The sequence below is a fragment of the Condylura cristata genome, unplaced genomic scaffold, assembly GCF_000260355.1.
Source record: "Condylura cristata isolate star-nosed mole 26May11 unplaced genomic scaffold, ConCri1.0 scaffold00041, whole genome shotgun sequence".
Taxonomy (NCBI): Eukaryota; Metazoa; Chordata; class Mammalia; order Eulipotyphla; family Talpidae; genus Condylura; species Condylura cristata.
Window position 1 is genome coordinate 2011680 of NW_004567142.1, and position 27000 is coordinate 2038679.

Genomic DNA, 27000 nt, shown 5'->3' on the forward strand with positions numbered 1-27000 from the left:
TAAGGGTTCTTTTATTCGTCCCACAAATATTTCTGGTGGGCCTTCTATGCCCTCCAGAAACTGTTTCTGAGACCCTTCACCCAGATCTGGATGAAGGCCTCACTTAAAGTCCTCAAATTCCAATAGTGATTTTTCAGAGGTTATCTTATCCTTTTTCCGTTCTCCATCAGTTGTTGAAGGGTGGTGGCTTTCTTAAAATCTGAGACATTTAAAAGGGTGCTGTTTAGACCTATTTCTTCTGTATCAAACCTAAGTCATGAATCATTTTAATATGGATTTATATCACAGAGCCTCCCTGGTGACCTAGGGGTTAAGTCTCAGAGCTATCACCTCCAGAGCCTGAGTTTGATCCCTGGCCAGGGAGTGACCCACAGGCTGCAGCAGACCTCTCCTGTCTCCCCAGCTGCTTCTCCTCAGCAGTGGATTTCAGGACATCCGCCTGTCCTGCTCCCACTCTGTCTAGTGAATTCCCTCACCCCAACCCCAAACCCCACACCTCTGGATTGCACTCCAGTTCTTCTACACAAACATAAATGTTTTAAAAACTTAAAACATAATAAACTGGCAAGTCACAAAAATGGATTACAAAGCAAGTTACTATCCAGTAATGGTCCTCTGTGACCTCTGTCCACATTGGGCACTTGGACTGTGACTGGTTCTTTTTGGGATATGCTCTGTATGGGAAATATGCACTAAATTTCCAAGGCTTAATTGGGGAAAAGAAAGTAAAATATCTCATTCATATTTTATTTTGATTAGGTAGATGTCGAATCATCTAAAGTAAAGAATTTCACCTATTGCTTGCTACTTTTCAATGTGGTGCCTGGAATGATGACTCACATATTTCTACTGAACAGCACTGCTCTTAATCCTCTACCAGAAGGCTCCAAGTGTTCCTTGGTAGTTCCTTCAATCTTTCATTACCCACAGGAGTTTTAATGCATTTATAATCATAACCCACATTTGACATGCATTTAATATACACACCCACCTCTTACCTTGAACCTGGCTTTTTTGCTGAATTGAAATGCACAATTTAGGCAGAGGGAGATCCCGATTATTCAAAAGGATGGGGTGTGGGGCCGTTTCAGCATCCCTATTGCTATTCCTGTGTCACTTAGTGGGCTTTTGGTCAATAACAGACCACATATACACTGGTGGCCCCAGTAGGCTATGCCCTTGAGGTGATCTTGCTGTTCTTACCCTATATCTGGGCCTACTTGATACGTCCATAATGTCTTGTTCTGTTTGGCTAGTCTCTGGGGACACCCTCTCTTGAGAAGAAATGAGTCTGGGGGCTCCTCTCCAGTCTTCCCAATAACAAGTCACTCACAGTTACAATTTGTGGAACATATACTATAGCCAGACTCATACTGGCCACATCCTTTGTGAGACTATTTCATGTCCATTATCTAGATGAGAAAAGTGAGGTTCTTCTAGCCCCAGAGCTGGAAATTAAGGCCACATTCCCAAGACATCACCCCAGGGTATGGCCCCAGGTCCTGAGACAAACCTTGCTGAAGAGCCTTGCTGCAGTTATCCTCACAGCAGCCCTTGCTGACCCAGGAATAGGGGCCAAAAGTCAGGATGTAGACACCTTTGGGGCACTCCTCAGCTACCACACATGATCCATTCTTAATGAGAGTCCCATTTTCTGGGGACAAAGATTGAGGAGGAGAGGTTAGAGACCCCAAGCTCTCCTGCACCTCTGTCCTCTCAGCAGCTCTCCCCAGGAGGCAATCTAAGTTGCCACCCATGGCACCAAGCCGGGTGACTCATCCATGCCTCTCCCTTCCAACTCCTGCTCCCCTACACACACTTTGCCCAACCCCTACCCAATCCCCCACCCAGGTGCTTCTGGCTAAGCAAGCAGGAGTCCTTCGAAGTTGGACAATTCATCTCGGTGCATTTTCCCAGCAGAGAGCAGGATGGACATGCCCGGGAGGTCCCTGTGGGGAGAGAGAGAAGGAGTCAGACTCTGCAATTTAAGAAGAAAGAATACATACACACAGAACAGAAGATCGAGAATAGGACTAAAGGAGGGGGTGCTGTGGGGAGATTCTCCTGGAGGCACGTAGGACTGACATCGGGTGGGCGAAATGACATGGGCAAAGGTTTGGAAGTAGGAATCACAGTTCTCTGAGCTACAGATGTTGACAAAGTCCCTCTAAGCTACCAGTTTTCACCACGGAACTCCTTCGCTGCTCAACTATCTCTTCCTCACAATCCCAGAATCGAACACAGAACTGGAATTCCCCTTCTCAGGTTGGACAGAGTACAATCACAACTGGTCACTCAGATGTCTTCTTGACCTCCAGAGAGGCCCTAGTTCTTTAAGGAGTCTGAACACTGCTGACCTTAGCTCCTGTCTTCTCATTAAAGTAAGGAAACTGAAGCCAGAGGTGCTGAAGATCCCACTTTAAGACCCTGGCAAGGTTCGAGGCCATTCAATTCCCAGCCTGGGTGGAAGGCAGTAGAATTAAAACCCAAGGATAGAGAGGCAGGGAAGGAGAAAGAATAATAAAAACTGCCCCTTGATCAGCAGGAGTCCTGACAAACAGGGCTACATTTGCCTGACATAGTTCTAAGCTCTTAAAAAGCTCCATAAACATATGAATTCAGTGAATGCTCCCAATAGCCCTATGAGGCAGGGTCATTCTCATCTGTATTTCACAGTTGGAGAAACTAAGGCACAGAGGAGTTAAGTGGCTGGCCCAAAGGGCTCCCAGTTATAAAAGCAGCTTTGGGCCGGCCCTTGCTGGTGGCACAATGGGTTAGGACACAGCATTGCAAGATCACAGCAGCAGTTTCAGTGCTTGTTAGATCCCCCAGCAAGGGAGGTGATCCACATGGCGTGGCAGACCTCTCCTGTCTCCCCGCTGCTCCCCTCAGCAGTGAGCAGTGTACTTCCTTGATCTGCCTGTTCTGCTCCCCACTCTGACTTTGGTGAATCCTCTCACCATCCCTGCACCTCTGGCCCACTCCAGTTCTGTATGCATAAATAAATAAATCTTAAAAAAAAAAAAAGCAGCTTTGCTGGGATTTCAACCTAGGCAGCCTGGCCCCAGAACCATGCCCCAACCTTCCCTTCAGCAGTCTCTGTCAGAAGAAAAGCCTAAGTAGAAGGGACTGGGGGTGAGACTCTGAAATGGATGCCCACCACCCATGTGGGACTGTGGATTGATCGATTGATGCCCTCCCTCTCTGAGGGGACACGCAGGTTGTGCCTACCTGCTGGTGCAGCCAGTGCTCCCAAGAGCATCAGAGCAGAGAGGAGCGTAAGCATGATCCAAGCTGGAGAGGAGGAAGCAGGACAGAGGTGGCCTGGCCTTTTATTCAATGGCCTTGGCTAGGGTGGCAGCCCCGTATGAGGCAGAGCAAACAGTTCCAAGAGATAGGCGGCCCCACCCACCATCCAAGCCACAGGGATACCAGGAGGGGGAGGGGGATTAGGGAGCATAGAGATGGGGAAACTGAGTCTTGAGAGGCCTGTGGAAAAATCCCAAGGCTACTCTGTGAAGCCAAAGAAGGATGAATGTGTATATTGTTGTTATTTATTATTATTATTATACTGGTTGACTATTCCTTAGAGAGATTAATTCACTGAATCCTCATGATAGCCCTAAAGTTGTTACCCGTAACCCCAGGAGGGACATTCAAAATATTTGAACAGTCGTTAGCATAAGCCAAACTTTGCAGTGAAAACTCCAAAACAATTACCAGAGATGTATCTGGTGGCTGCTGCTGACCTGGTGTTTCTCTTACTGGCTGGGACAAGGGGGTATCCAGGAGGACCCAAATAGATATGCCATGGGGGCACTCAGGGTCTTGGGGCAGGGGATTTTTACCAACCAAAGCTGGAAGACTCCATATGTTAACAATTAGTACACTTGAAATCATCCCCATGCCCCCAATTTATTACAGGGGAGCTAAATGATCAGTCCAAGACCTCAAATGAGGATGTTGACACAACCAGAGTTTGAACCCAGGCCTCTGTCTTGATGTGGGCTTCTCCAAGAGAGAGGATGGCCTCCCTGGTGGCGTAGGGTTAAGTCTCAGCGCTATCACCTCTATGGCCTGGATTCGATGCCTGGCCAGGGAGTGACCCACATGGGTCAGCAGACCTCTGCTGTCTCCCCGCAGCTCCCCTCAGCAGTGTATATCAGTAAGTCTACCTGTTCTGCTCTCTACTCTGTCTCTGGTGAATCTTCTCCCTCCCTACACCTCTGGCCTACACTCCAGTTCTTATACACAATAAATTATAATTTATTTAAAGAAAAATAAGAGAAAGGAAAGACAACCCCTACAAATTGGATGAGGCCCCTGTTGGGGGAGGCCTGTGCTGCTCTCCGGCTCCTGCCTGTGGCTGAGCAGCCTTGATTTGCACAGCTTTTCAGCGAAAATAAGATGGTATCCACTCTTCCAGCCCCATGCTTGGTATCTGTCAGTCACCTCTTCATGGGCTTTGAGCCCCTCCCTACCTGCCATTTCCCCTTTTGGGGCCTTGGAGTACTTGTCCATAACATGGGCAGAACTAGGGTCAGCAGAGAGCCCTTGATGACTGGCACTTGTTAGCCCTGGGGGCACTTGAACTAGTAGCCTCAAGGGAATCAACCCTCTCCCCCAATCCAGAGAGGGATGAATACCCAGAGCTAGGTGGGCAGGAGTCAAGTTCCAAGCTGGGTAGCCTTGGACAAGAACTTTCACCTGTCTGAGTCTCAGTTTCTTCATTTGTCAAATAGGATAACTAGAAGGACCTACCTCAAAATGAGCTTTATGATGCCCAGAAGTGCTGATAAATTCTGTCAGATGCTTTTCTTTGTTTTCAACCATTAAATTTATCATGTCACTTTCTTGCTGTCAGTGCAGCTGTCATCACCATCACCACCGCTATGCTCCTCCTCATCATCATCACTACACAGTAGTATGACAAGCCACATGAGGGTTGGCCTCTCCCCTTGGCTCAGAGGTGACATCCCAAGCAAGAGAAAGGAAGAGCTCAAGGTCATGCCACAGGCCTCCTGTGTTTCTATGACTCCAGGACAGGCCCTCAGTTCTGGTGTACAGTCAAGGAGCTGATTTTGCAAGGTGCAACCCTAAAAGGGAGAAAGACAGGAGCTGAGAGTAGTTTTTCATGATAGGGTCCATTTCAGGTAGAGGGGTCCACCTCCGTCTCGGGTGCACCCAGAGCCCCGTGGTCACGGAGATGGGGGAAGATGGGAGAGTAGCCTCTCCCCCAATGTCTGGAATCAAAGAGGAGGTGGAGTCTCCTGGGTCTTCGTGACTAGAAGCCAGTATCCTTAAAGGTGAGCTGATAACTCAGGCTGGGTAAACAGAGCAGGCGCCCGCCGCACCAAACACAAGGCTCTCCAGGTAGAGCATGAAGGGCTTGAAAGCAAGGAAGCAGCATGCCCCTGCCTTTCATTTGAAATGGGGACAGGAGGAAACTTCAGAAGGGTAAATATGAGCCCCCTCTCGTCCCCATGCCAGTGTATGCCACCCAACTTCTTTTCTGCACCTCAATCTTTCTACTTCACTGTAATGCAACCTGATTTCATGGCTTCCTCTTTCTCATTTCTGTTAGATAGATGTACATTTTGTACAGGGCAGATTTTTCCCTCACTTGGTTTTGCAAACTCTGTCGCAAAGACAAATGGTCAGCCATATCATTTCATACATCCATGTTACCTTGTAAGAACAAGTGGTGTGCTCTGTCAAAACCTAGGAAGATTTGTCATTTGTAATTTTGAAATCTCCAAGAGATTATGTGAATTTCCACTTGCACCAGCCATGGAGGGGAGTGTCTGTTCCCCTACGGAACCAGCAACAATTTGTATCATCAAGTAGACCTTTTCTTTTTGGTCAGTCTGTTAGTGACAGGCCAGTGGCAGGAGGAAAACGTCTGTGAAATCAGGCAGCAACTTGATCAAGAGGTCAAGGTTGAAGTCACCATTGCAGATGCTTGAATCAACCTTTTAAATAAACTGATGACCATTTTAATATATATAAATACAGAAAAAAAGACAGTCTCAGCCCTCCCTGGTGGGGCAAGGGGTTAAGATGCAGCTCTCTGAACCTCTCTGCAGCAGCCACTGCTGCATGATTCAATCTCCAACCAGGGAGTGACCCACATGGCACAGCAGACCTCTTCTGTCTCACTCGCTGCTCCAGTCAGCAGTGTATGTCAGCAGATCTGCCTGTTCTGCTTCTCAGTCTGTCTCTGGTGAATCTACTCACTTTCCCGCAACTCTGGCCTATACCCCAGCTCTTGTATGCATAAAAAGAATCTTAAAAGAGAGAGAGAGAGAGAGAGAGAGAGAGAGCTCTTAGAACAGCATTGTTTTTTGAAGTTTTGTAGTGCTGATAGTGCTGAGACTTAAACACTTGCTCCACCAGGGAGGCCAAGAGCAGCGTAATTGACAATAGCCAGGACATGGAAGCAATTGAAATGCCCATCAGCAGATGTTTGGGTCAAGAACCTGTGGGCTAGCTACACTCTCGAATACAATTTAACTATAGGGAAAGATGAAATGTTGCCATTTACAGCAAAATGGAGGGAGTTCAGAGGCATGAGGTAAAGGAAAGCAAGTCAGAGTGACAAATGCTAGATATTTGCATAACGGATGACTAGTCAGAGTAAAATACAAAAACTGGTGGGCATTCATAAACACTGTGCGGGCTCTGAGGTTGAGAGACCAGGGAGCATAAGGGAGAGGAATTCAAAAAGAGATGGTGTTTCTTTTTCTCTCCTCTATGCTGAGCCAAGCTTGGAAGTTTAGTCCCATTGAATATGCCAGAAAGGATGTCCTGTGAGTTCTGTGTCATGGCTACCAGGGACTTGCCATTTCTGGTGTCATTTTCTTGCTGCCACTGTGTGAATAAGCTTGAGCCCTGCAGGAGGGGAAGCCATTGCAGAAAGGGAAGCCTTCCAGTTTCAGGACCGTGAGTGAGAGCACCCAAAACCCACCAGACTAGGAGAACCTACCCAGACCAGGTGGGCCTTGTGGAACTGGTGCAAAATGTATATGATTTTCAGCCACTACACTTTGAGTGTGGGGGCTTGCTGACACAGCATGAAAATACATAGCTGTCCCTGCCTTGGGGAGGGACGGTTGCTACCCCCTTTAAGTTTACATTCTAAACTAACACTTTGCTTTTTCTCTCTTTGCATTCTGAGGACAAAGGGATTTACTGCAAAGAAACTTCCAAACAAAACCAAGAAACCTTGCAAAAATATCAGAATTGCTGGCCACCAGACACTTAGGTTTCAAGAACAGGAATGCCGAATCCAGCACATTCCCCCTATTCATCCCCTCATGACTCTAGTTAAATACTGACCAGAAGGGTAAATATGAGCCCCCTCTCGTCCCCATGCCAGTGTATGCCACCCAACTTCATTTCTGCACCTCAATTTTTCTACTTCACTGTAATGCAACCTGCTTGGCCTTCCTGGTGACTAGGAGTTAGGTTTCAGAGGTGTCATACTATCACTACTGAGGTCTGAGTGGACTAAGTTCAATTCCCTGCCAGGGAGCTGAACACACAGGAGAGGAGACAGACCTCCCCTGTGTCCCCTCAGCAGTGTATTTCAGTGGATCTGCCTGCTCTGCTCCCCACTCTGTCTCTGGTGAATCCTCTCAGCCCGTCTACACCCAAGCTCTTGTCTGCATACATAAATAAAAATAAATCTAAAATAAATAAATACCCCCCTCTCTGCTAGTGAGGACATTAGTCTTTCTGACTCTAGTCTGCCACCTTCTTCTTTTGTTGACAAATAAGTGAAACTACCTTCCTTCTTCTCAAAACTCTGTTCTTATTGCTGAAGGGTAATAGCTGAAACAAATTGTGTGTTGTGTCCTTTTCAGGAGTCATTTGTGTTTCCTCTGTGTCCTTCCCAGTTCTGTTGACTCACAGAAGTGGTTTTTGTTTCCGGTGACAGGACAACAAAGAGTCACAAACCCAGTGACTGAAAGCAACCAAACTACATTACCTGGATGCTGGATTCTAAATATAGGGACCTTGCTCTCTTCGGGAGAATCTTAGGGAAAAACATTCTTCATTGCCAGCTTCTAGGGGGTTGCTCAATCCTTGTCATTGTTTGGCTCCCAGAGACACATCTGCAACCTTTCTGCTCTTGTCATGGCCAGGCCTTCTCCCAGCCCCCCTTCTCTGTCTTCACATGGCTGTCTTCTAGGAAAATCACCAGTCACTTTGGATTTGGGGCCCACACCCTACCCCTCTATGACTTCATCTTAACTAATCACATTAACCAGAATCCTATTTCCAAAGAAGGTCACATTCTGAGTCTCTTTTTTGCTTTTTTCAGGGGTGGGGAAACAGGCCATAAGCCAGTCTAATTGGAATTCCATGTCTTTGCCACATGGATCCTTGAGCGGCAATTATTTCTACTATTGCAACTCAAAGGAGGAATCTGAACTGTGAATGTTCTCAGATGAGGAAAGCTGGGTTTTGGTGCAGACTCTACAAAGGTTTGTGGCTCAGGGTCCTCTCTTTGCCCCTGTTCACCCCTAAGCCAGTGAAACCAGAGAGAAGCGTGGCAAGGAGGACTATTGCATGGAAAAAGACTGGGCTTCTAGTTTCTGATCCTTGTCCTGCCGGAGTGGCTTAAGTGGGGCATGGCAACGCCAGGCTGCTGAGGCCCAAATCACTCTTTGCAGAACCCCTGTGCTGGTTTGGTTTCCTATGACTGCTGCAACAAATGAGCACAAACTCAGCAGCTTGACATGACCGAGATGCAGTCTCTTATAGCACTGAAGTCAGAAATGAGTCTTGAGGGCCACAATGAAGATGTTCGCAGGGCAGTGCTCCCCTGGGAGACTCCAGGGATGCATTTGTCTCCCCCCTCCATTCCCATATTCCTGCGTGCTTGGCCTGATGCCATCTGTGGAGCCAGCCATCTCTGAACCTGTTTTCTACTGCTCTGTCTCTACCATCAGTAGCTCCCTAACATGGTCCAAGATGGTGGCCACCATAGGCTGTACTTTCTAGCCTGGGGTGGGGCAGGCAGCCCCAGCCAGATGTGTACAGTCATGTTCTGTGATGCTCACACAGCGGTGAAACAGCAGAATAGATTCACATCATCCAGTGCCACAGCTGTACTCAAATGTCCTTGTGCCTCCCCCTGACAAGGACCCTTCCGGCTACCTTAGGGCCCATGGAGGTCATCAGATAATGTCCCCATCTCATGATCTTTGACTTAAATCACATCTGCAAGATCCTTTTTAACATAAGGTAATGTGCATGGGTTCTGGGGCTCAGGACTTGGCTATCTTTTTTTTTTTTAAAGATTTATTTATTTATGCATACAGAACTGTGGGGTACAGGCCAGAGATGCGGAGGGTGAGAGGATTCACCAGGGACAGAGTGGGGAGCAGAACAGGCAGATCGACAAAGTACACTGTTGAGGGGAGCAGCGGGCGGGTCAGGAGAGGTCTGCCACGCCATGTGGATCTCCTCCCGGGCATGCGGGGATCGAACTCATGCGGAAGTGGCTTAGGCTTCTTAGTGCTGTGCTTTAACACGCTGCGCCACCAGGGAGGGCCTGGACTTGGCTATCTTTAGGGACCACCCTTTAACCAACCACACCCTTCAACCTCAGTTTCCTCAACTGTAAAATGGGATACTGTGAGGTTTCACCAAATTATATTACAGGTGAAGTGCCTGGGAATGGGCCTGAAGAGCATGGAGCTCTGAGTATGACTTAGAGCCATAGTGTTTCAGTTAAAGTCTCTTCAATCCTCAGTTTCTTTGGCTAGAAAAGGGGGGAGAGTGGTGTGGATTCAGAGTTGTCCCAGGGCTTCTACTCCTATAGTGATTCTTTCACTAGCTCCCTTTTCCACAGGGGACATCCCCACTGGGACAGCCAGGGTTGCAGGAAGACATCCCACATGGAGGCAGGAAAGGGAAAGTCACATGACTGCTGCCTGTTAGCGCTATAGGTCATAGAGGAAATGGCCACACTCTGTCCTTACCAACAGACAGGCTAGAATGGGGGCATTCTTCAGCAGGTGGGGGTCCCAGCATGTACTCTCACACACACACACACACACACACACACACACAGACTGTCCCTTGGTCTCTGCTCTCCTTTCTTTGAATGCAGTTGGGCCATTCTCTACAACTTCCTCTATCAATCTCTCTCTCTGCTCAGCCCCCTCCATTTGTCCTCCTAATCCTCTTTTTCTCTGCCCACCTCCTGTCCCTCTATTTCTCACTGTTTCTGTCCTTGTCTCTCAGTTATCATTTTCTCCATCTCTAGCTCTCTCCCTCTTCTGATTTCCCTGAGTCAGTGTGTCTGTGATCCTTCCTTCCTCACTCTCCTTTCCTATCCCCACCTCTAACTCTAGCTCTCTTCCCATTTCTATCTTCTCCTCAGGCCAGGAAGGCCTGAAACCGAAACCCAAAACCCAAACCCTAGGGATTCCCCCAGGGAGTCAGGAGCCAGAGGGCTGGCAAGGCCCAGGTGAGTCACAGGAGGGAGGAGCTGCATTCCTACCTGCCACTTTCTGAAATTGTGTTCTATCAAGCACCCTGATTGCCCCCTTCAGAAAGAAACATGTCACTGGACCTCCCTGGGGTGTGTCACTTGAAGGAGACAGAGAGAATAAGTCAGAGAGAGAATGAAACAAGAGATTCAGAGGGGAGTGACGGAGATTTGGGGAAACCAGAGCAAGCTCAAGTGGGGCTGGAAGGCTTGTGGTATTCCCATTCTTTGAGTAAAGGAAGAACTTAGGGTTTAGAGTAGTGAGGTCATCCTGCCAGGAAATGGTGGTGCCTGACCACACTACTCTGTCACCCCCAGACGCAAGCCTTCCTTCTATTGACAGATGCCTCTCCTGACCCTGGACCCTTTTCATAGCTGAGAAAAACCACACTCTGGACAATGAGGCCACTGGCCAGGGTCACTCAGTAGCAAATGGTTGACTCCATCTCAAGCCTGCATGGACCAACACCCCAACTTTCTGATAACCCAGCTCATATGCATCAATATCTCTACCAGTCTGCCCACTCTCTCTGCCCACCTCCTGTGATTTCTCTCATTTGCTTTACCACCTTCCTAAAAGGGGCCTCCTTTTCTTTTCTTTTTTTTTTTAAAGATTTATTTATTTGTGCATACAGAACTGGGGTACAGGCCAGAGGCTCAGGGGCGGCGAGAGGCTTCACCAGAGACAGATCGATGAAGTACACTGCTGAGGGGAGCAGCGGGCGGACCAGGAGAGGTCTGCCACACCATGTGGTCACCTCCAGGGCAGGCGGGAATCGAACTCATGCGGAAGCGGCTTTAGATTCTCAGTGCTGTGCTTTAACCCGCTGGGCCACCAGGGAGGGCCCAGGACCCCGTTTTCCACATGAAGACACAGAAGCTGGGAAAGGTGGCTCTGTGTTGGCTCAAGGTGACCCAGCATGGGAGTGTTCCAGTCCAGCAGATGTCAGTATGGCCACAGCTGGCCTCAGACCCATGACATGGCTTCTCCTTCCTTGCTGTCCCACCAAGAGGAAATAGAGTCAGTCATGACCGCAACAATAAGAGAAGTTCATTTTTTCTTGAGCACTTTAAATAGGTGCCAGCCACTGCAACCAGCACCCTGGGTGGGAACATACCAGCCTTGGAACAGAGGCAATGATTAGCTCTATTCTCCAGATAAGGGCTTATAGCAAAGAATGGCTAAGTAACCTACCTAAGGCCACACAGCAAGTGAGTAACTGGGGCAGGACCCTCATTTTTGTGCCACCCCCTATAATTTTAACGAGTATAGTTATACAGGTACACGTTGCTTAACAACATTTTGGTCCCAATAGGTGATAGGTTGTGCCAGCTAGCCTGGGTGTGAGGCAGGCTCCATCATCTAGGTTGCTGTGATCACACTGTGTGACATTGTGTAATGAAATTGCCTAAGGACACATTTCTCATGCTAAGCAAAGAAAGTCAGTACTGCCTCTTACAAAGACTTTTTTTTTTTGGAATTTTTCTTACCTTAAAATGATTAAGTCAAGGCTTCAATGGATTAGTCAGAATAACAAGCATATAGCCATCACCAGAGAGGATGAGGTAGCTACTACTTACTTCTCACTTACTATACCCTCTCCTATGCTGTTCCTAGAAAATCTCATCAGGTAGTGGCCACCTCAGGGTCTTTGCAAGGGTTATTTCTTCTCTCCGGAACTCTTTGCTGACTTCTTCCCTTAGGGTACTCTCTGTTCAAATGCTACCCATTCAGGGAAGTCCTCCCAAGCATCTAAAATTGTCAGCTAAGATTTCCAGATAAGGAAAACCATTGAGAGAACTGAGCTGTACCCTAAATTGAGCAGCTCACCTGTATATACACTTGCATTTCCTTCCCAATGATTTGTTTTTCTCATTTGCTTTTTCATAGTCATAGATTAGATAACATATATCTACTTCCCTCTGTCACAGGGCTGGACTTTTGCTTTGTTTTCTGCTGTGTTCCAGGCCCTTGGACCTGTGCCCAGCAAAAGCAGGTTCTTGGTAAATGCTGAGGAATGTGTTGAGCCTCCTACCAGGGGCAGTGATGTTATCAGGTAGTGCACTTGCCTTTTTTTTTTTAAGATTTATTTTTATTTATTTATGCATACAAAAACTGAGGTGTAGGGTGAGAGGATTCACCAGAGACAGAGTGGTGAGCAAAATAGTTGGATCTACTGAAATACACTGCTGAGGAGAGCAGCGGGCAAGACAGGAGAGGTCTGCTGCGCCATGTGGGTCAGCTCCCTGGCGGGGGATGGAACTCATCAGCTTCATAGTGTTGAGACTTAACCCCTTGCACCACCAGGGAGGATGCACCTGCTTTCAGTGGTTCTGATTGGTCAGAAACATCCTGACATGGAGAAATTATTTCATCTTCTGCATTTTACATTCCTTCAAAAACAACAACTTACTATGAACCTTTTCAAACACAAAAAAGGAGGCAGCCTGGCATATGTTACCTTGGTATAATTGCTAGATATTTTACTTTTTTGTCTTTTATCCTAAAATAGTTTAAAGTAAATGTAGAGCTCAACAACATGAACCTCTAAATATTTCAATGAGCAGCTGTAAAAAAAAAAAAAGCACAATTTTCCCTGCAGAACTACAAAATCATTGTCATAACATATACTTTATGGCTGAAGTGTTCTAAGGTAGAGACATGATACTGTTTCACTCCCGAGTATCCCAGCAAACACCTAAAGGATAACATTTTCCCACATAATCATTATGTGGGAAATAAATAAAAATCCTACATAACCTAATAATAAGCCACATGCTTCCTATCTGGACAGCTTTTTTTTTTTTTTAGTTTACTTTTACATATTTTTGTGCATTTTTCCATCTCAGTTGCAATCCCCTTGGGTTTCCCATCACAAAATCACCCATGTGCCATCACCATAGCTATCTGGACAGCTTTTAATCCTAGCTTAAACAAGTTTCCTTGTTTAATTTAAGGTCCCATTGCAGGAAGAGAAAGAATGAAATTTGCACTCCAGGATCTGGGGGACCACAGTCACATGAGTCAGAGTCAGCCCCCCTACTCTGAGCAGACCCCACCCTGATAAAGGATGTTTTTGAAGAGAGGGGGTGACGTGGGAGAGAAGGGGGAAGCGCCCACGCATCTGGAGGTGACTCGCTCTTTCGAAAAATTTCTGGGAGGAGCCTGAGAGTCACAAAACTCTCTCATCAGGAGAAGTTAGACTGAGACGTGAAGAGAGTTTGCCACAGGAGCCGCAGACCGAAATGGGCCGCCTGGGGCTGTTGCTGGGGCCGCTGCCGCTGCTGTTGGTTCAGATCTGCGTTCCCGGTAGGGGTCGGGTGCCCGCGCCCTGCGCTGCAAAGTGGGTCTGATGTCGGTGGATGGGTCCAGGGTCCTCGGAGTTCGAGGTGTTGGAGGAGGGAGGCTCAGCCCCCAACACCCCAACATTTGACAACAGCCACAGTTCACAGGGAATGCTCTCTTTATTCCAGGGGCTCTTCTAGGCTCCTTCCCGGTAATTTGAAAATGGGCGGGTGTAACTGTTTTAACTCTGTTAAAACAGACGCAGCGCAGTTAAGTAACTGGTCAGAGGTCATACAACCAGTCCTTGAATGAGTGGGATTCTGAGCCCGCTGGGGCGTCCGCAGCGCCCTCCGCTCGGTTGATCCCTTTTGAAAGACAGGGAGGACAGCGCCTCATTTTACAAAAGTTCTAAAGAGAGTTGGACCGAGCGTCGTGGAGCCAGGGGCTGGGGACGCAGGGGCTCGAAGACACTTGCCTTTCGCTACCCCTTTGACGACGTGACTTTCTCAGTTCTGCTCCAGAGAAATTTTCAAGCTGGGAAAGAGTTAAAAAAAAAAAAATAGAGGGAACTAAGTCTGGGCGGGCTAGGAGCCGGGCGAGGGGTTGGGAAGTGGTTAGGCAATGCATAACCCGACAATGAATAACCCGGAAATTAACTCCCGGGATCGCTGGAGACCAAGAATGAGTGGACTCCCGAGGACTCGGAGTTTGTGTTGGGAAAGTGACCGCAGGACCGGCGGGAGAGCTGGGGGGCGGGGAGGGCCGTTCCAAGGGAAGGGCCGCCTGGTAGTTGCTATAACAACCCAGCCGCTGGGGGCGTGGCCAGGATCTAGCGGGCTGCTGCAGGGCTAGGAAAGGAAAGTCGGAGTATACCAGCGGACCTCGGGTTTGAGTCTCCTGAAGTCTGTTGGGCCCGGGTTAGAACTTCGGAATGACAGACGGGCGATAGGGGCACTGTTGGAGAGAGGCTAAAGACATGGTAAATCTGGAACGGGAGTGCATTCGTGGGGAATAGATGAAGGAAGCACCTGGAATGGGGCAGAACGGAAACATGGCTGGAGTCTGGTGAGGCTAGAGTCCCCTAGGAGAGCATTCAAGGCAGCATAGACCAGGACCCTCAGAGAACCTAACTAAAACTGGACTAGAAGTTTCTGCCCGACGTGGGCCAGAGGGGTGAGGGGGAGATTGGAATGCAGGGGCTAGGAGAGGTGTAAGGGGGAGGGGGATGAGACTTTCAGGATAGGACTTAAGTTAAAGGGAACCCTTCAAGGACAGAACTTTAAGGCAGGAACAGAACTAGAGACTAGAAGTTTCTCAGAACCCAGCGTTGGAACCCATGGGCTAGCAGGAAGTGGAGCAAGAACCTAATTGAACCTACGGTGTATATGGGGGGAGGGGGTAGAGGGAGATCCTCGTGCCGAGTTTAACAACCTCTCCTCCCCCTCCCTCCAGCCTCCAGGGGGCTGCGTTGCCTGCGGTGTGAGAGAAGCGGGTCCTGCCTAGAGGAAGAGTGTGCCTCTGACCAGGAGCTCTGCAGAACTACGGTCCTGCACCTATGGGAAGGTGAGCTAGCCCACTCCAGCTCCCCTGGGAACCTTATCACACTAATAATCAGGGAATTGCAAATGAAAAGATCAGAGATGCTGTGTCTTGCTCACCAGATGGGCAAGCTTTTGAAAATATGACAGTACCCTGGGAGGATATGAATGTGGAACTGCAGACCCTAACTGGTAGGGGGTTAAATTGGTGCACTGATGGCACAGAGCAATTTGGCAATATCTAGTCATCTAGTACAGGTGAAACTGAGTATCCCTACAGCCTGCATTTCATCTCCTAGGAATATAGAAACCCCAAAGAACCTTGGCCAAGTATGCCCAAGGTCATATGTGGCAAGGTCACATGTATAAGAATATTCTAAGCAGTAAAGTTTGTGCTATGGAAAATTGGACACAACCTGCAGCAGAGGAGACACATGACATAATCACATAATGCAATGCTCTGCAGTAGTTTAAATGAAGGATCTGGAACTGCAGGTATTAAAGTGGATACATCTCAGAAACATGACAGATAAAGGCATTTTGCAGAGTATGTTTTTTAATATGAAGAGTAAAATATATAAAACAATAATGTATAGTATTCTATATACATATTGTAGGAATTACCTGTCAGTGGTTACTCTCTGGACCTGAAATAAGGGGAACAGAATTTGGGGGTAGTGGCCAGGAGCCTTTAATTGTATCTTTTAAGTTTAGTTTCTTTTTTAAAGATTTATTTATTTATGCATACAGAACTGGGGTACAGGCCAGAGGCTCAGGGGTGATGAGAGGCTTCACCAGAGACAGAGTGGGGAACAGAACAGGCCAACTGACGAAGTACACTGCTGAGGGGAGCAGCGGCGGTCAGGAGAGGTCTGCCTCACCATGTGGATCACCTCCAGGGCAGGCGGGGCTCGAACTCATGCGGAAGTGGCTTTAGCTTCTTAGCGCTGTGCTTTAACCTGCTGAGCCACCAGGGAGGGCCCAAGTCTAGTTTCTTTTTAAAAATATTTTTTAAATATTTGAAACAAATATAGCAATCTTTTTAGAAAGTTGGGTAATGAATACATAGTATTTATATCATTCTCTTATAGTTTGTAGGTAAGCTTGATGATCTAATAATTTTTTAATATATTATTTATTTATGCATACAAGAACTTGAGGGGGAGGGGCAGGGTGGGGGGCAGAACAGACAACAGACTGAAATACACTGCTGAGGGGAGCAGCAGGCCAGACAGGAGAGGCCCTCCATGCCAAGTGAGTCATCTCCCTGGTGGGGTATGGAACTTACACTTCCTGTGGCTGTGGATAGCTTTATAGTGCTGTGCTTTAACCCTAACCTCTTGTGCCACTAGGAAGGGCCCTCTAATAGATGTTTTAAAATATCTATTAGAGGCATTTCTTTGCTGAGAACACTAAACTATGAGAGAAAGGCTGATGGTAATAGAAAGTCCCGTTGACAGTGTTGGCCCTAAGAAAGAGTAGACTCCCTGTGGGGAAGGGGTGGGTAGATAGCTCTAGGAAAGACAGAGTTGGACCCTTAGAGAAGATGCCTAACAGCAGTCAGCCCTGGGAGTGAATGACCACAAAGCAGAAAGTGTCTGAGTCTGGTTGTGCCCAGGGAAACCTCTGGAGTGATAAAGATACCTTCTTCACAGGTGAGGACAAGCTGGAGGTGGTAGAAAGAAGCTGTGCTCACCCAGAGAAGACCAACAGGACCATGAGCTATCGGATGGGGATGCAGATCATCACTCTTTCAGAGACTGTGTGTGGGTCAAACTTGTGTAACCGGCCAAACTCAGGTGAGTAGGGTAGCCCCTGCCATGCCTAACCCAAAACCATGGCTGACTCAACGTTGTGGTCATTTCAACCCTGTCCTCAATCCTACATCACTTCAACTCCAGCTCCATGTCTTATCCCAATATCAATGCAGCAACACAAATCCTTTCCCCAAGCACATCTCCAGTCCAGCCTGAAACCCATCTACAATTCAACCTCACATCCAGCCCCCTTCCCAACTACTGATACATTTACCCCCAACTCATAGTGACCCTTATTCCAAACATCTCTAAATTCAAACCATCACCATATCATTACAACTCACCCCCAGTCTCAACCACCCACTACAGATTCAAAACCCACCCTTAACTGAATCCCATCCTATATGTAAACTACACACACAAAAGTGGTGAGCTTCCTCATCTACTTCAGGATGAGGTATCTCAGCGATGTTCTGCCATTTCATTTTTCTATGGGTAGGAGATGGTTCAACAAGAGCTGCTAAGGGACCAAGATTTAAAAACAAACAAACAAACAAAAACAAAAAAACAAAAAACTAGAGAGAGATATTGAGCCTTGAAAGTTCTTAAGGGAAGAGAAAAGAGCATAAGCGAGTTGAGAATATCTCCAGGAATACTAGAACTTGACTTAGGCAGTAAAGAAAGGGATGTAAAGAAACTCTCATAAGCCTTTTGTGCAATTGCATGACTTTAGCATCTGGTCTGTTTAAGAACTTACTTTAAAAGGCTCAAATTCCCCAAAATTCTGACAGGAAAAGAAGAGGGAAGAAAGGAGTGTACCCATGTCACTCAGTCGTGCACAGATTCCTCTTTCTGGCCCTGTAAGAAAGGAAATGGTTAAGATCACTAGTCACAATGACGTCTGTAAGCAGAACATCGATGTATACACTATTTTTTCTTTTGTCTTGTTCTGCATCCACCCTGATTTTCAAACTGAATCAGGAATTTATGTTCAAGGAAGTGGTAAGAGAAAACACCAGCTTCCTATCTTGGTTACACCTGCTTAAAGAAATCACTAGTAATGAGCCTAAGTGTTGCTTCTAACCAGAAATAATGTTAAAAATATTTAACAATATTGGTCAGTGAAAGGGTATTGATCAAAAAGAGCAGACCCTTGGAGGGCCCCTATTGAATCTGGTATTACCCCTTTTCCTGATGGATCTCAGAACATGAAGATTTCTAGTGAGGAAGTTGAGAGCAGGCAGAGGGAGTACAGGGGCAGTGTCTGTCGCACAATAATTTCACAATGGATGTGCCTATATCAGGCCCACATCTAATGCCACTTTACCCTATTTGTGGTGACTAGATAGTTGTTAAACTACATCCTGTACTTATATGACACTGAGGACACAGCAGTGAAAGATAACCTTGGGGCTTGTCCCCCTGAGACATGCAGTTTAGTTTTTGGTGATGGAGCAATGGTAGATCCATCTCCAAGCAACAACTGCTCAGCTTATTTAGGGCTGGGGTAGGGGAAACAGAGGACAGAGAGGTTAGAATGGGATGAGTGAAGAGTAGGAGCCTTGGAGGAGACAGTCTGACTCAGATAAATGAACACTATCTAGAAGAAGCAACAGCTAAGCTGGGTTTTGAGGGATGAATAGGAGTTCTACTGTTTAAACAAAAGTGGAACGGGTTTTCCAGACAGAAGGACCAACAGATACAAAGATCCAGAGGTGGGCGAAAGTATGACTGGAGGAAGGAATAAACGGCCAGCCAAACCACTGAAATTAACAGGATCATATTATGCAAAGCCTTATAGATGACAGTGAGGAGTATAGACTTCATCCAGCTGTGTTTTAAGCAGAGTCTCATGATCTGACTGTATTTGACAAATTATTCTAACCTCAGAGTGTAAAGTAGATGGGTGAAAGGTAAATGAGGGAAGACCAGCTTGAAGGTGAGGGAGGTTGTTCAGATGAAGAAGAGGGCAGCAGCCCTGAAGATAGAGCTAAGTGGTAGATTAAAGTACTGTTTAGCAAGTAGCATGGTGATGGATTCAATGTGAGGGTTGGATTTGCAATGCTGGTCATGATGGAGTTACTTGTGTTAGCCAAACTCCCCTTCCAATGACAGCTATGAAAACTGGACAAATTATAAATGAATATTTGAAATCACTCACTAGAGAGCCGCGAATGAAGAGAGGAACTTGAGCACTGCAGTCTTTGAAATAAGGGAAACGCAAAAGTCTAGTTCCACAAAGACAACTGGCTTTTTTTTTTTTTTTTATCTCGAGTACACTTTCTAATTTACCATCGTGCAGGGAAAATAGAGACCAAGCAAAAAGAGTCTGTCACTAGACCAAGAACGTAGAGGGCACAAACTATGTCTGGGGTTGCCAGGGTGTCTGGAAAATGAAAGGTAAAATCTTAGAATGGATGGAACCACAGAAAAGGGAGTTCTTATATCTACAAATTTCCCTCAAGTCATTGGCAAGCTATACTTGCATAGAGTGAGATGCCAGAAAATGATAGCTGGGAAGCTATAGCACAGAGCAAGGATTCCAGCAGGCATGTGATGCCAAGGAGACTAAGGTTGCCAAGTTGGCAAGGCCCCTCAGGCTTTCCTCTGAGACCATACCCTTGGAGTAAGGGCAAAACTGAAATAAACCAGCTCTAAAAAAGCTTAAGTCTGATCCTCAACGGAAGAAAACCTAACTCTCTTTGGAAGGTGACAACATCATTTAGAGCCTTTACAAATGTTCACGTGTAATTCTGGTATCTGGTAAAAACTTAGGAGTTATCCTAAAGAAAATAAGGAGAACCAATTGACCAGAAACTGAGAGAAAAATCCCACAACAGAAATAGCCTCCTAATGATTCAGATACTGGCATTATTAGGGGAGGATCTTTAAAACAGCTATCATCAGTATATTCAAGATAATAGAGGAAGAAATACATTTTGGCAGAGATCTGGAATCCATTTTTAAAAAGAATAAAATAGGAAATACAGAACAATGACTGAAATTAAGAAATCAATGGACATACTTAATAGAGATCAGAAATAGGGAGAGCCAAAGGACTGAAAAACTAGAAGATAAGGCAGTAGAAGTGTCCAGATTGCTAATTGATGGTTAGATGTGAAGGATCCAGGAGTCTGCCAGTATTCTGCCCTGGGGGATGGGAGGTGGGATGAAGTCACTTAGAGATGTGGAATTCAGGAGGAGCAGGTCAGAGAAGAAAAGAAAGAATTTCGCTTGGGGAGTATAGAGATTCAGGTGTCTTGGGGAGTGTAGAGATTCAGGTGTCTTGGGGAGTGTAGAGATTCAGGTGTTGGAGGCCTAACCAGGGAACATCCAGGAAATTATGGGAATTAGAGGGGGGATTTGTGAGTGACCAGTGGATAGTTGGGAATGAAGCCCTGTCAGTGGAGAAGATTCCCTAGGAAGGAGTATGTGCCTTGAAAAAAGAAAAGGTCCTAAGACAGAACCATGAGGATCACCCACATTTAGAAGAATTCACAAAGGAGATTCATGAAGGGTGTGAGGGGAGCAGCTGTGTTAGCATGGCAGAAACACATGTTTGCATTTTCATGAAATTTCATGTAAGAAGATATGGGTGGTTGGCTTTTAATTATTTCATTTTTCGGTGGGGACAAAGGCTTTGGGTGTAAATTATTCATTAAATACAGATACCAGATTGCTATTTGAGTGCTGGGCTGAGACAGGCCTTCAAGACTTGGTCCACACTCAGTTTGGATATCTGGGTTCAGGAAAGTCAGGGCTTGCCACTTTGAGAAATATGTGAGCCATTTGTACCTCTGAGCAGAAGAAAAATGCTAGTCCATTTGAGCTGGATGGGGAGATCTGTGTGAAAGGCAAACTTATCACAGATAAATCATGTATGTCTTTGACCTCTGGCACTATTGGGTGGTGTATTAATGATGTCTTGCTGCATTACTGATTGCCCCAAAGCTTAAAACAAAAATAAATAAGTATATATCATTTCCACAAGGTTTCTAAAAGTCAAAAATCTAGGACTGGCTTAGGTAGGTGGCTATAGTTCTTTCATCTGGTCAAAATGGTGTCTGGCTGCAGACACTTGAAGTATCTCAACATTGCTTCTCATACAGACCTCTCCATGGGACTTCTTGAGTCTCCTTACAACATGGCAGCTGACTCCCTCCAGAGTAAGAGAGCCAGGAAGAAGTTGAAGTGTCTTTCAGGATCTGGACCAGAGGTCCCACAGCATCTTCACCAGCATTTTTAAACTATTGGTTACATTGTTTAGTTCTATTCTTTATGGAAAGGGTATGAATATTAGGAGGCAGTGATCATTGAAGACTCTTTTGGAGATTGTCATGGGGAACAACAGAAGGACTTTAAATAATTGTTCATTACTCATTCAACAAATAAATTTTTGGAGAGCTTCTCTGGCCCTAGTCCTGCATTGTCCAATACTGGAACAAATAGTGACTAAATAGTCCATGCTAAGGCTCAGAGCCCATTCTTAAATTTTTATTCTGAGTGCAATGGGGAATCATGGAGGGATTTTGAGCAGAAAAGGGATAAGGTCAGATCTGAATTCTAGAAACATCCTTTTAGGGCCATATGAGGATTCACATTTGGGGGTGAGGGAAAGAATGGAAACTGGGTGGCCTGGCATAAGCTGGTATTGAGGGTTGTCTGCACTGTATCTTATCATGGGACTGTATTGATGGGAATGGATTCTAGAAAGAATCACAATTGGCAGAGACTTGTGGTTGGCTGAGGGTGAAGTGAGCTCTCGAGGAAGATGATCTTTGATACTCTCTTCATGGAATCTTACCCTCCTGCTCCTCCTCCTCAAACAGTCTGGACTTCTTCTTTTCCCCGAAGTCGGTACCTTGAATGTGCTTCCTGCTCCTCATCAGACCTGAGTTGTGAAAGGGCCCGGGAACAGAGCCTACAATGCCGGAACCCTAAAGAGCAATGCCTGGAGGTAGTGACCCACCGGAGTCTGGAAGGTGAGACTAGAATTAACAATGACACCCAAATAATAAGGATTTAAGCAAGACAGAGTTAGTTCATTCACACCCGAAATTCCAGCAATAGGAAGCTCAGGGCCACAAGGACAGTTTCACAGTTTCAGTTGCCAGAAGCCCAGATGCTTTCTCATTTCTTCCATATTCATTCCATTCCCAAAATTGCATAATAGTCCAAGATGGCTGCCAGAGCTCTGGGCCTCATGCACAAGTTCCAGGAAGCAGAAAGGGGTAAATATAGGGGAAATAAGAGGTGTACGCCTCCTGTTGTAAAGGTTCTTTTCTCGGAGACTCATATAACATTTATATTTCTATTGTATTGGTCAGAACTTAGCCACATCACTATACCCAGGGAGACTAGAAAAATGTGTCGTTTGGTTAAATATATGGCTGCCTCAAATAAAGCTGAGGGTCCTATAATGAAGGGTGAAACAGAGAATAGATGGATAATGACTGTGGTGGGCAAATTTCAGCCCCTCATCAATCAGATTTATTCCTCTGCCTCCCCCACCATGAGTCCAGGGAGTCTAAGAGATGAACAGCACATCCGAGGCTGTGGTTACCTTCCTGGCTGCCCAGGCCCCACTGGCTTCCACAACAACCAGACCTTCCACTTCCTACGTTGCTGCAACACCACCAAATGCAATCGGGGCCCAGGTAAGGATCATGGCTTCCTGAGTGAGGCCTGGGATGGGGGCAGGGAGGGGTGTGCATGGAGGCAGACAGTCAGCCCCATGCTGGTAGGCAAATCCCTACTCTCTAGGTCTCCATATTCACTTCTGAAAAATGCAGGTATCAAGCCACTCTCCAAAGAAAAATTTTGCCTTCAATGAGACTTTTTGAAACCTACAGGAAGACCTTTGCTTTCTACTTCCTACATTCCCTGAATCTTTTCACTGCCCATCTCCACTGTCCCCACCCTGGTGGAAGTCCCGTGACCTCTCACCTAGATTGCTACAACCATCTCTTGGTTCTCCTGCCTCGACTGCTGCCACCCTAACCAGTGTTCAACAAGAGGGCTTTTTTTTTATGTAAATCATGTTACTGTCCTTCCTTTAGATTAAAATCCCTCTACAATAAACTCCAGAAGGCACCTGACTGCCTCCTGTTCTTCCTTTCATTTCTAAGGTTGTCAAACTCCATCCTGCCTTAGGCAGGACCCTCCCCCAAGAGATCACCTTGGCTAGCTACTTCTCATTCTCAACTTTAAAGGATTGTCTTCAGGACCTCCCTGGTGGAGCAGGGATTAACATCATCTCAACACTATGAAGCTATCAGCAGCCACTTAGCCATAGATCCCTGGTCAGGGCCAGGGAGCTGACCTACATGGTACTGCAGGCCTCTCCTGTCTCTCCCACTGCTTCTTTCCGCAGTGGATTTCAGTAGATCCACCTGTGATGCTCCCCACTCTGTTTCTGGTGAATCCTCTCACCCCTGCATTTCTGGTCTACACCCCAGTTCTTAAATGCATAAGTAAAGAAAAATAAATACATCAAGGATTGTCTTCAGGGAAACAATTTCCCTGTCCCTCTTCTCCCCTCCTTCCAATATAATCTAGATTCTTTGTGCTATTCTTATTCTGTCTCTACAAACTGGTACTGTCCAATAGAACTTTCCACAGTGATGTAAATGTTCTAGAAGTATTTGCACAGTGTCATAGGTTAGCCACTAACACTGTGGTGACTGAGCTTTTGAAATGTGCTCAACTGATTTTTATAACTCTACTTAGTATGAGTTCATTTCAATATAAATGAAAATAGCCACACATGGTCAGTGGCTTCCATATTGGGGAAAGTAGCACTAAACTGTACATTCTGTCAGGGTAGAAATGTTACAGGGCACCCCAATGTGAATTGGGTTGCCTGTCTGTGGTTCTTCACCCGTGCGCTTATGATTCATTTGTATTATGGACACACTCAAAAGGTTAAATAACGGATTTATTTATAAGGAGAAAGGTAAAGGAATAACCCAGGGAAAGAGGGAGAGGAACACAGGTTAACTAGGATGTCCTACTAGTTCTGCTGACTTGGACTCCACCGGCAAGCTGAAAACCGATTGAGCGCCAAAACAATCAGCTGCGAACCACCAGGTCCCCCCAGAGCCCACATGTCCGATTTTATCCCAACCTGGCTGCTCAGCTCCGCCCTCATGTCCCAGCGTGCTTCTTCTTGGCACTGATGGGATTTGGAATTCCAGCATCTGGAGTAGGGGCGGAGTCCATGAAACCTGTACCTGTTACAGAAACAGTTTGGTCTTACACAGCTGCTTTCCCAGTGCCTCTACAGATAGGGACTCACTGGGAGGTAGGAACTGGAATTTTTCTCACAGGTTCTAGAGAACGCCCCACCTCCACTCCCAGCCCCAACAGAAAGTGTAGTTTCAATGCTTGACCACAGCGGGGCTCCCTGACATCTCAAGCTGAGAATGGGGAGTTTGGAAAAGGGATGGTAGGAGAGGAAAGGGGACACCACTCCATCCCTCCACCACCCCCACCCCCAGGCTAATTTCTATGACCTATCACTTTTCTTCTCCCAAGTCGTGGAGCTTCAACACCTGCCACTGAATGACTTCCGGTGTTACAGCTGTGAGGGGAACAGCACCCATGGATGTTCCTTGGAAGAGAATTCCCTAATCAACTGCCGAGGCCCCATGAATCAATGCCTGGAAGCCACAGGCTCTGATGGTGAGGAATACTCAGGTGTGGGAAGGGTCTGCAACATGGTTTGTTTTTTTAAATTTTCTTTTATGCATGGAAGAACTGGGTTGTAGGCCAGAGGTGCTGGGGTGACAAGATTGACCAGAGATGGAGTGGAGAGCAGAACAGGTAGATCTGCTGAAATGCACTGCTGAGAGGCGCAACAGGCATGACAGAAGAGGTCTGCTGCACAATATGTGGATCAGCTCCCTGACCAGGGAGCAAACTCAGACCACAGCCTTGATAGCGTGAGAGCACTGAGACTTAACCTAGTTTAGCTGGATTTCATTGAGTTTCCTGTGGAAAAGTTACCTTCAGGGAACAGGCAACCAAACCAGAACAAATCTGAGAAATCTGTAGAATTGAGGCTACTAAAGGGGAAGGTAGTGTGGGAAGCAAATTATAGAAGGGCCTCAAGGGGCTATGCTGGAGGACAGTGGAGCACCTACCTTGGTGGTGGGTTTGTTGTGGTAATATACATCTGAAGAGGTATAAACGTATACATCTGAAGAGGTATAAACGTATACTTCTGAATCATGCGCAATGTTAGACCAACATTACCTCAATAAAACAGATTACACAAAATAAAAGAGAAAACTTTTGAAAATAAGATATCCTCCTGTAGGAGGGTACAGATGATTGTAAGGGATTAGAATTTGTACATTAGGAAATGGCCATAAACCTGTTGGGTTTTTTTGGAGGGGGGACTTCCTGTGGAAAGCACGGGGCTTTCATCCTGTGATGTCCTGGGAAGGTCTCTCTGTCCTAGTTCTCAAAATTTTTGGTTTCAAGATCCTATATCTATAGATATTTACTATATTAGAAATTAAAACTGAGAGCTTTTGTCAAATACATTTATTCATTCATCTTAAGCTAAGAAGAACTCATTACATGCAAACAGAATATATATATATATTTTAAAGATTTATTTATTTATGCATACAGAACTGGGGTATAGGCCAGAAGCACAGGTGCGGTGAGAGGACAGAGTGGGGAGTAGAACAGGCAGATCTGCGAAGTGCAGATCTGAGGGGAGCACTGCTGAGGGGAGCAGCGGGCGGATCAGAAGAGGTCTGCCCCGCCATGTGGTCACCTCCAGGGAGGGTATCGAACTCATGCTGAAGAGGCTTTAGCTTCTTAGGGCTGTGCTTTAACCCGCTGCGCTACCAGGGAGGGCCTGAACAGAACATATTTTTATGGAAAAATGACTATATTTTCCAAGTGAAAAAAATAAGTGACAAGATTGGTTTTGTTCTACCAATTTGCAAATCCCTTTGATGTCCTGCTTAGAAGACAGCTGGGTCCTCATAGCTGCTTCTGTTTTCAGTCTGTTGCAATAGTGTATGCCCTGGCGTTTCTGGGAAATTTCATAATATACTTATGAGAATAAAGAGGTCAAATGATGTTTTAGTATTATTGGGAGAATAATTTCAGCTTCAGTTTCCATGCAAGGATCTGAGGTACCCTCGGGGGTCCCTGCACTATACTTAGAACTGCTGCTTTCTTCAGGTGGTATGTCTCTTGGTGAAAATTCTAGTCCAAGAGCTGAGACTCACAATCTTCTTTCTCCTTCAGGCTACATAGTCCGAGGCTGTGCAACCCCCTCATGGTGCCAAGGCCTCCATGTGGCTGAAGCCTTCAGCTTGACTCATGTCAATGTCACCTGCTGTACTGGAAATAGCTGTAACCACCCAGTCAGGGATGCCCAACCCTGCAAAGGGGGTGCCCACCAGGCTGCCCCTGCCCACCTCAGCTTTACCTTCACCCTACTTATCATGGTCAGACTATGGGGAGGCACTGTCCTCTGGATCTGAACCCCCATTCATCCTACCCTGGCTGGATCCAGAGGACCCCTTTGACCTTCCTTCAGCTCCCAGTCATGCAGATTTGCTGTGTGGTCTTAGGCCAGTGTACCACCCTCTCTGGGCCTTGGTTTTCCCAGTTTGCAAACAACTATCTCACAGAATTTTGAGAACCAAAGGAAAAAAGCTGGAGAAAGTCTATAGGCCAGTGGGAGAGCTCTTATTGTTAATATTGTCGTTGCTGTTATTATTAATTAATATTTGTATTATTTAATATTTTATATATAAATAAAGTTTTGGGTTTTTTTTTTACCAGTGAACAAGGCCAAATCTGCCTTTCTTCATAGCATCTGTGTTTGGGAGGATAAATGGGGGACACTTTTCCACAGGTTCCTGGAATTATCTATGTCTGGGCTCC

General features: G+C 46.3%; 1 protein-coding gene across 1 annotated transcript; it reads left to right on the forward strand.

Annotated features, from left to right (window-relative positions):
- The first annotated feature begins 13730 nt into the window (after positions 1-13730).
- Positions 13731-26875, forward strand: PLAUR (plasminogen activator, urokinase receptor). Its single transcript, XM_012733678.1, has 7 exons — positions 13731-13814; positions 15243-15353; positions 16984-17127; positions 21915-22067; positions 22608-22742; positions 24622-24768; positions 26356-26875. Exons 1-7 carry the CDS (start codon positions 13751-13753, stop codon positions 26592-26594), a joined length of 993 nt encoding a protein of 330 aa, XP_012589132.1. The 5' UTR covers positions 13731-13750; the 3' UTR covers positions 26595-26875.
- Positions 26876-27000: the final 125 nt, after the last annotated feature.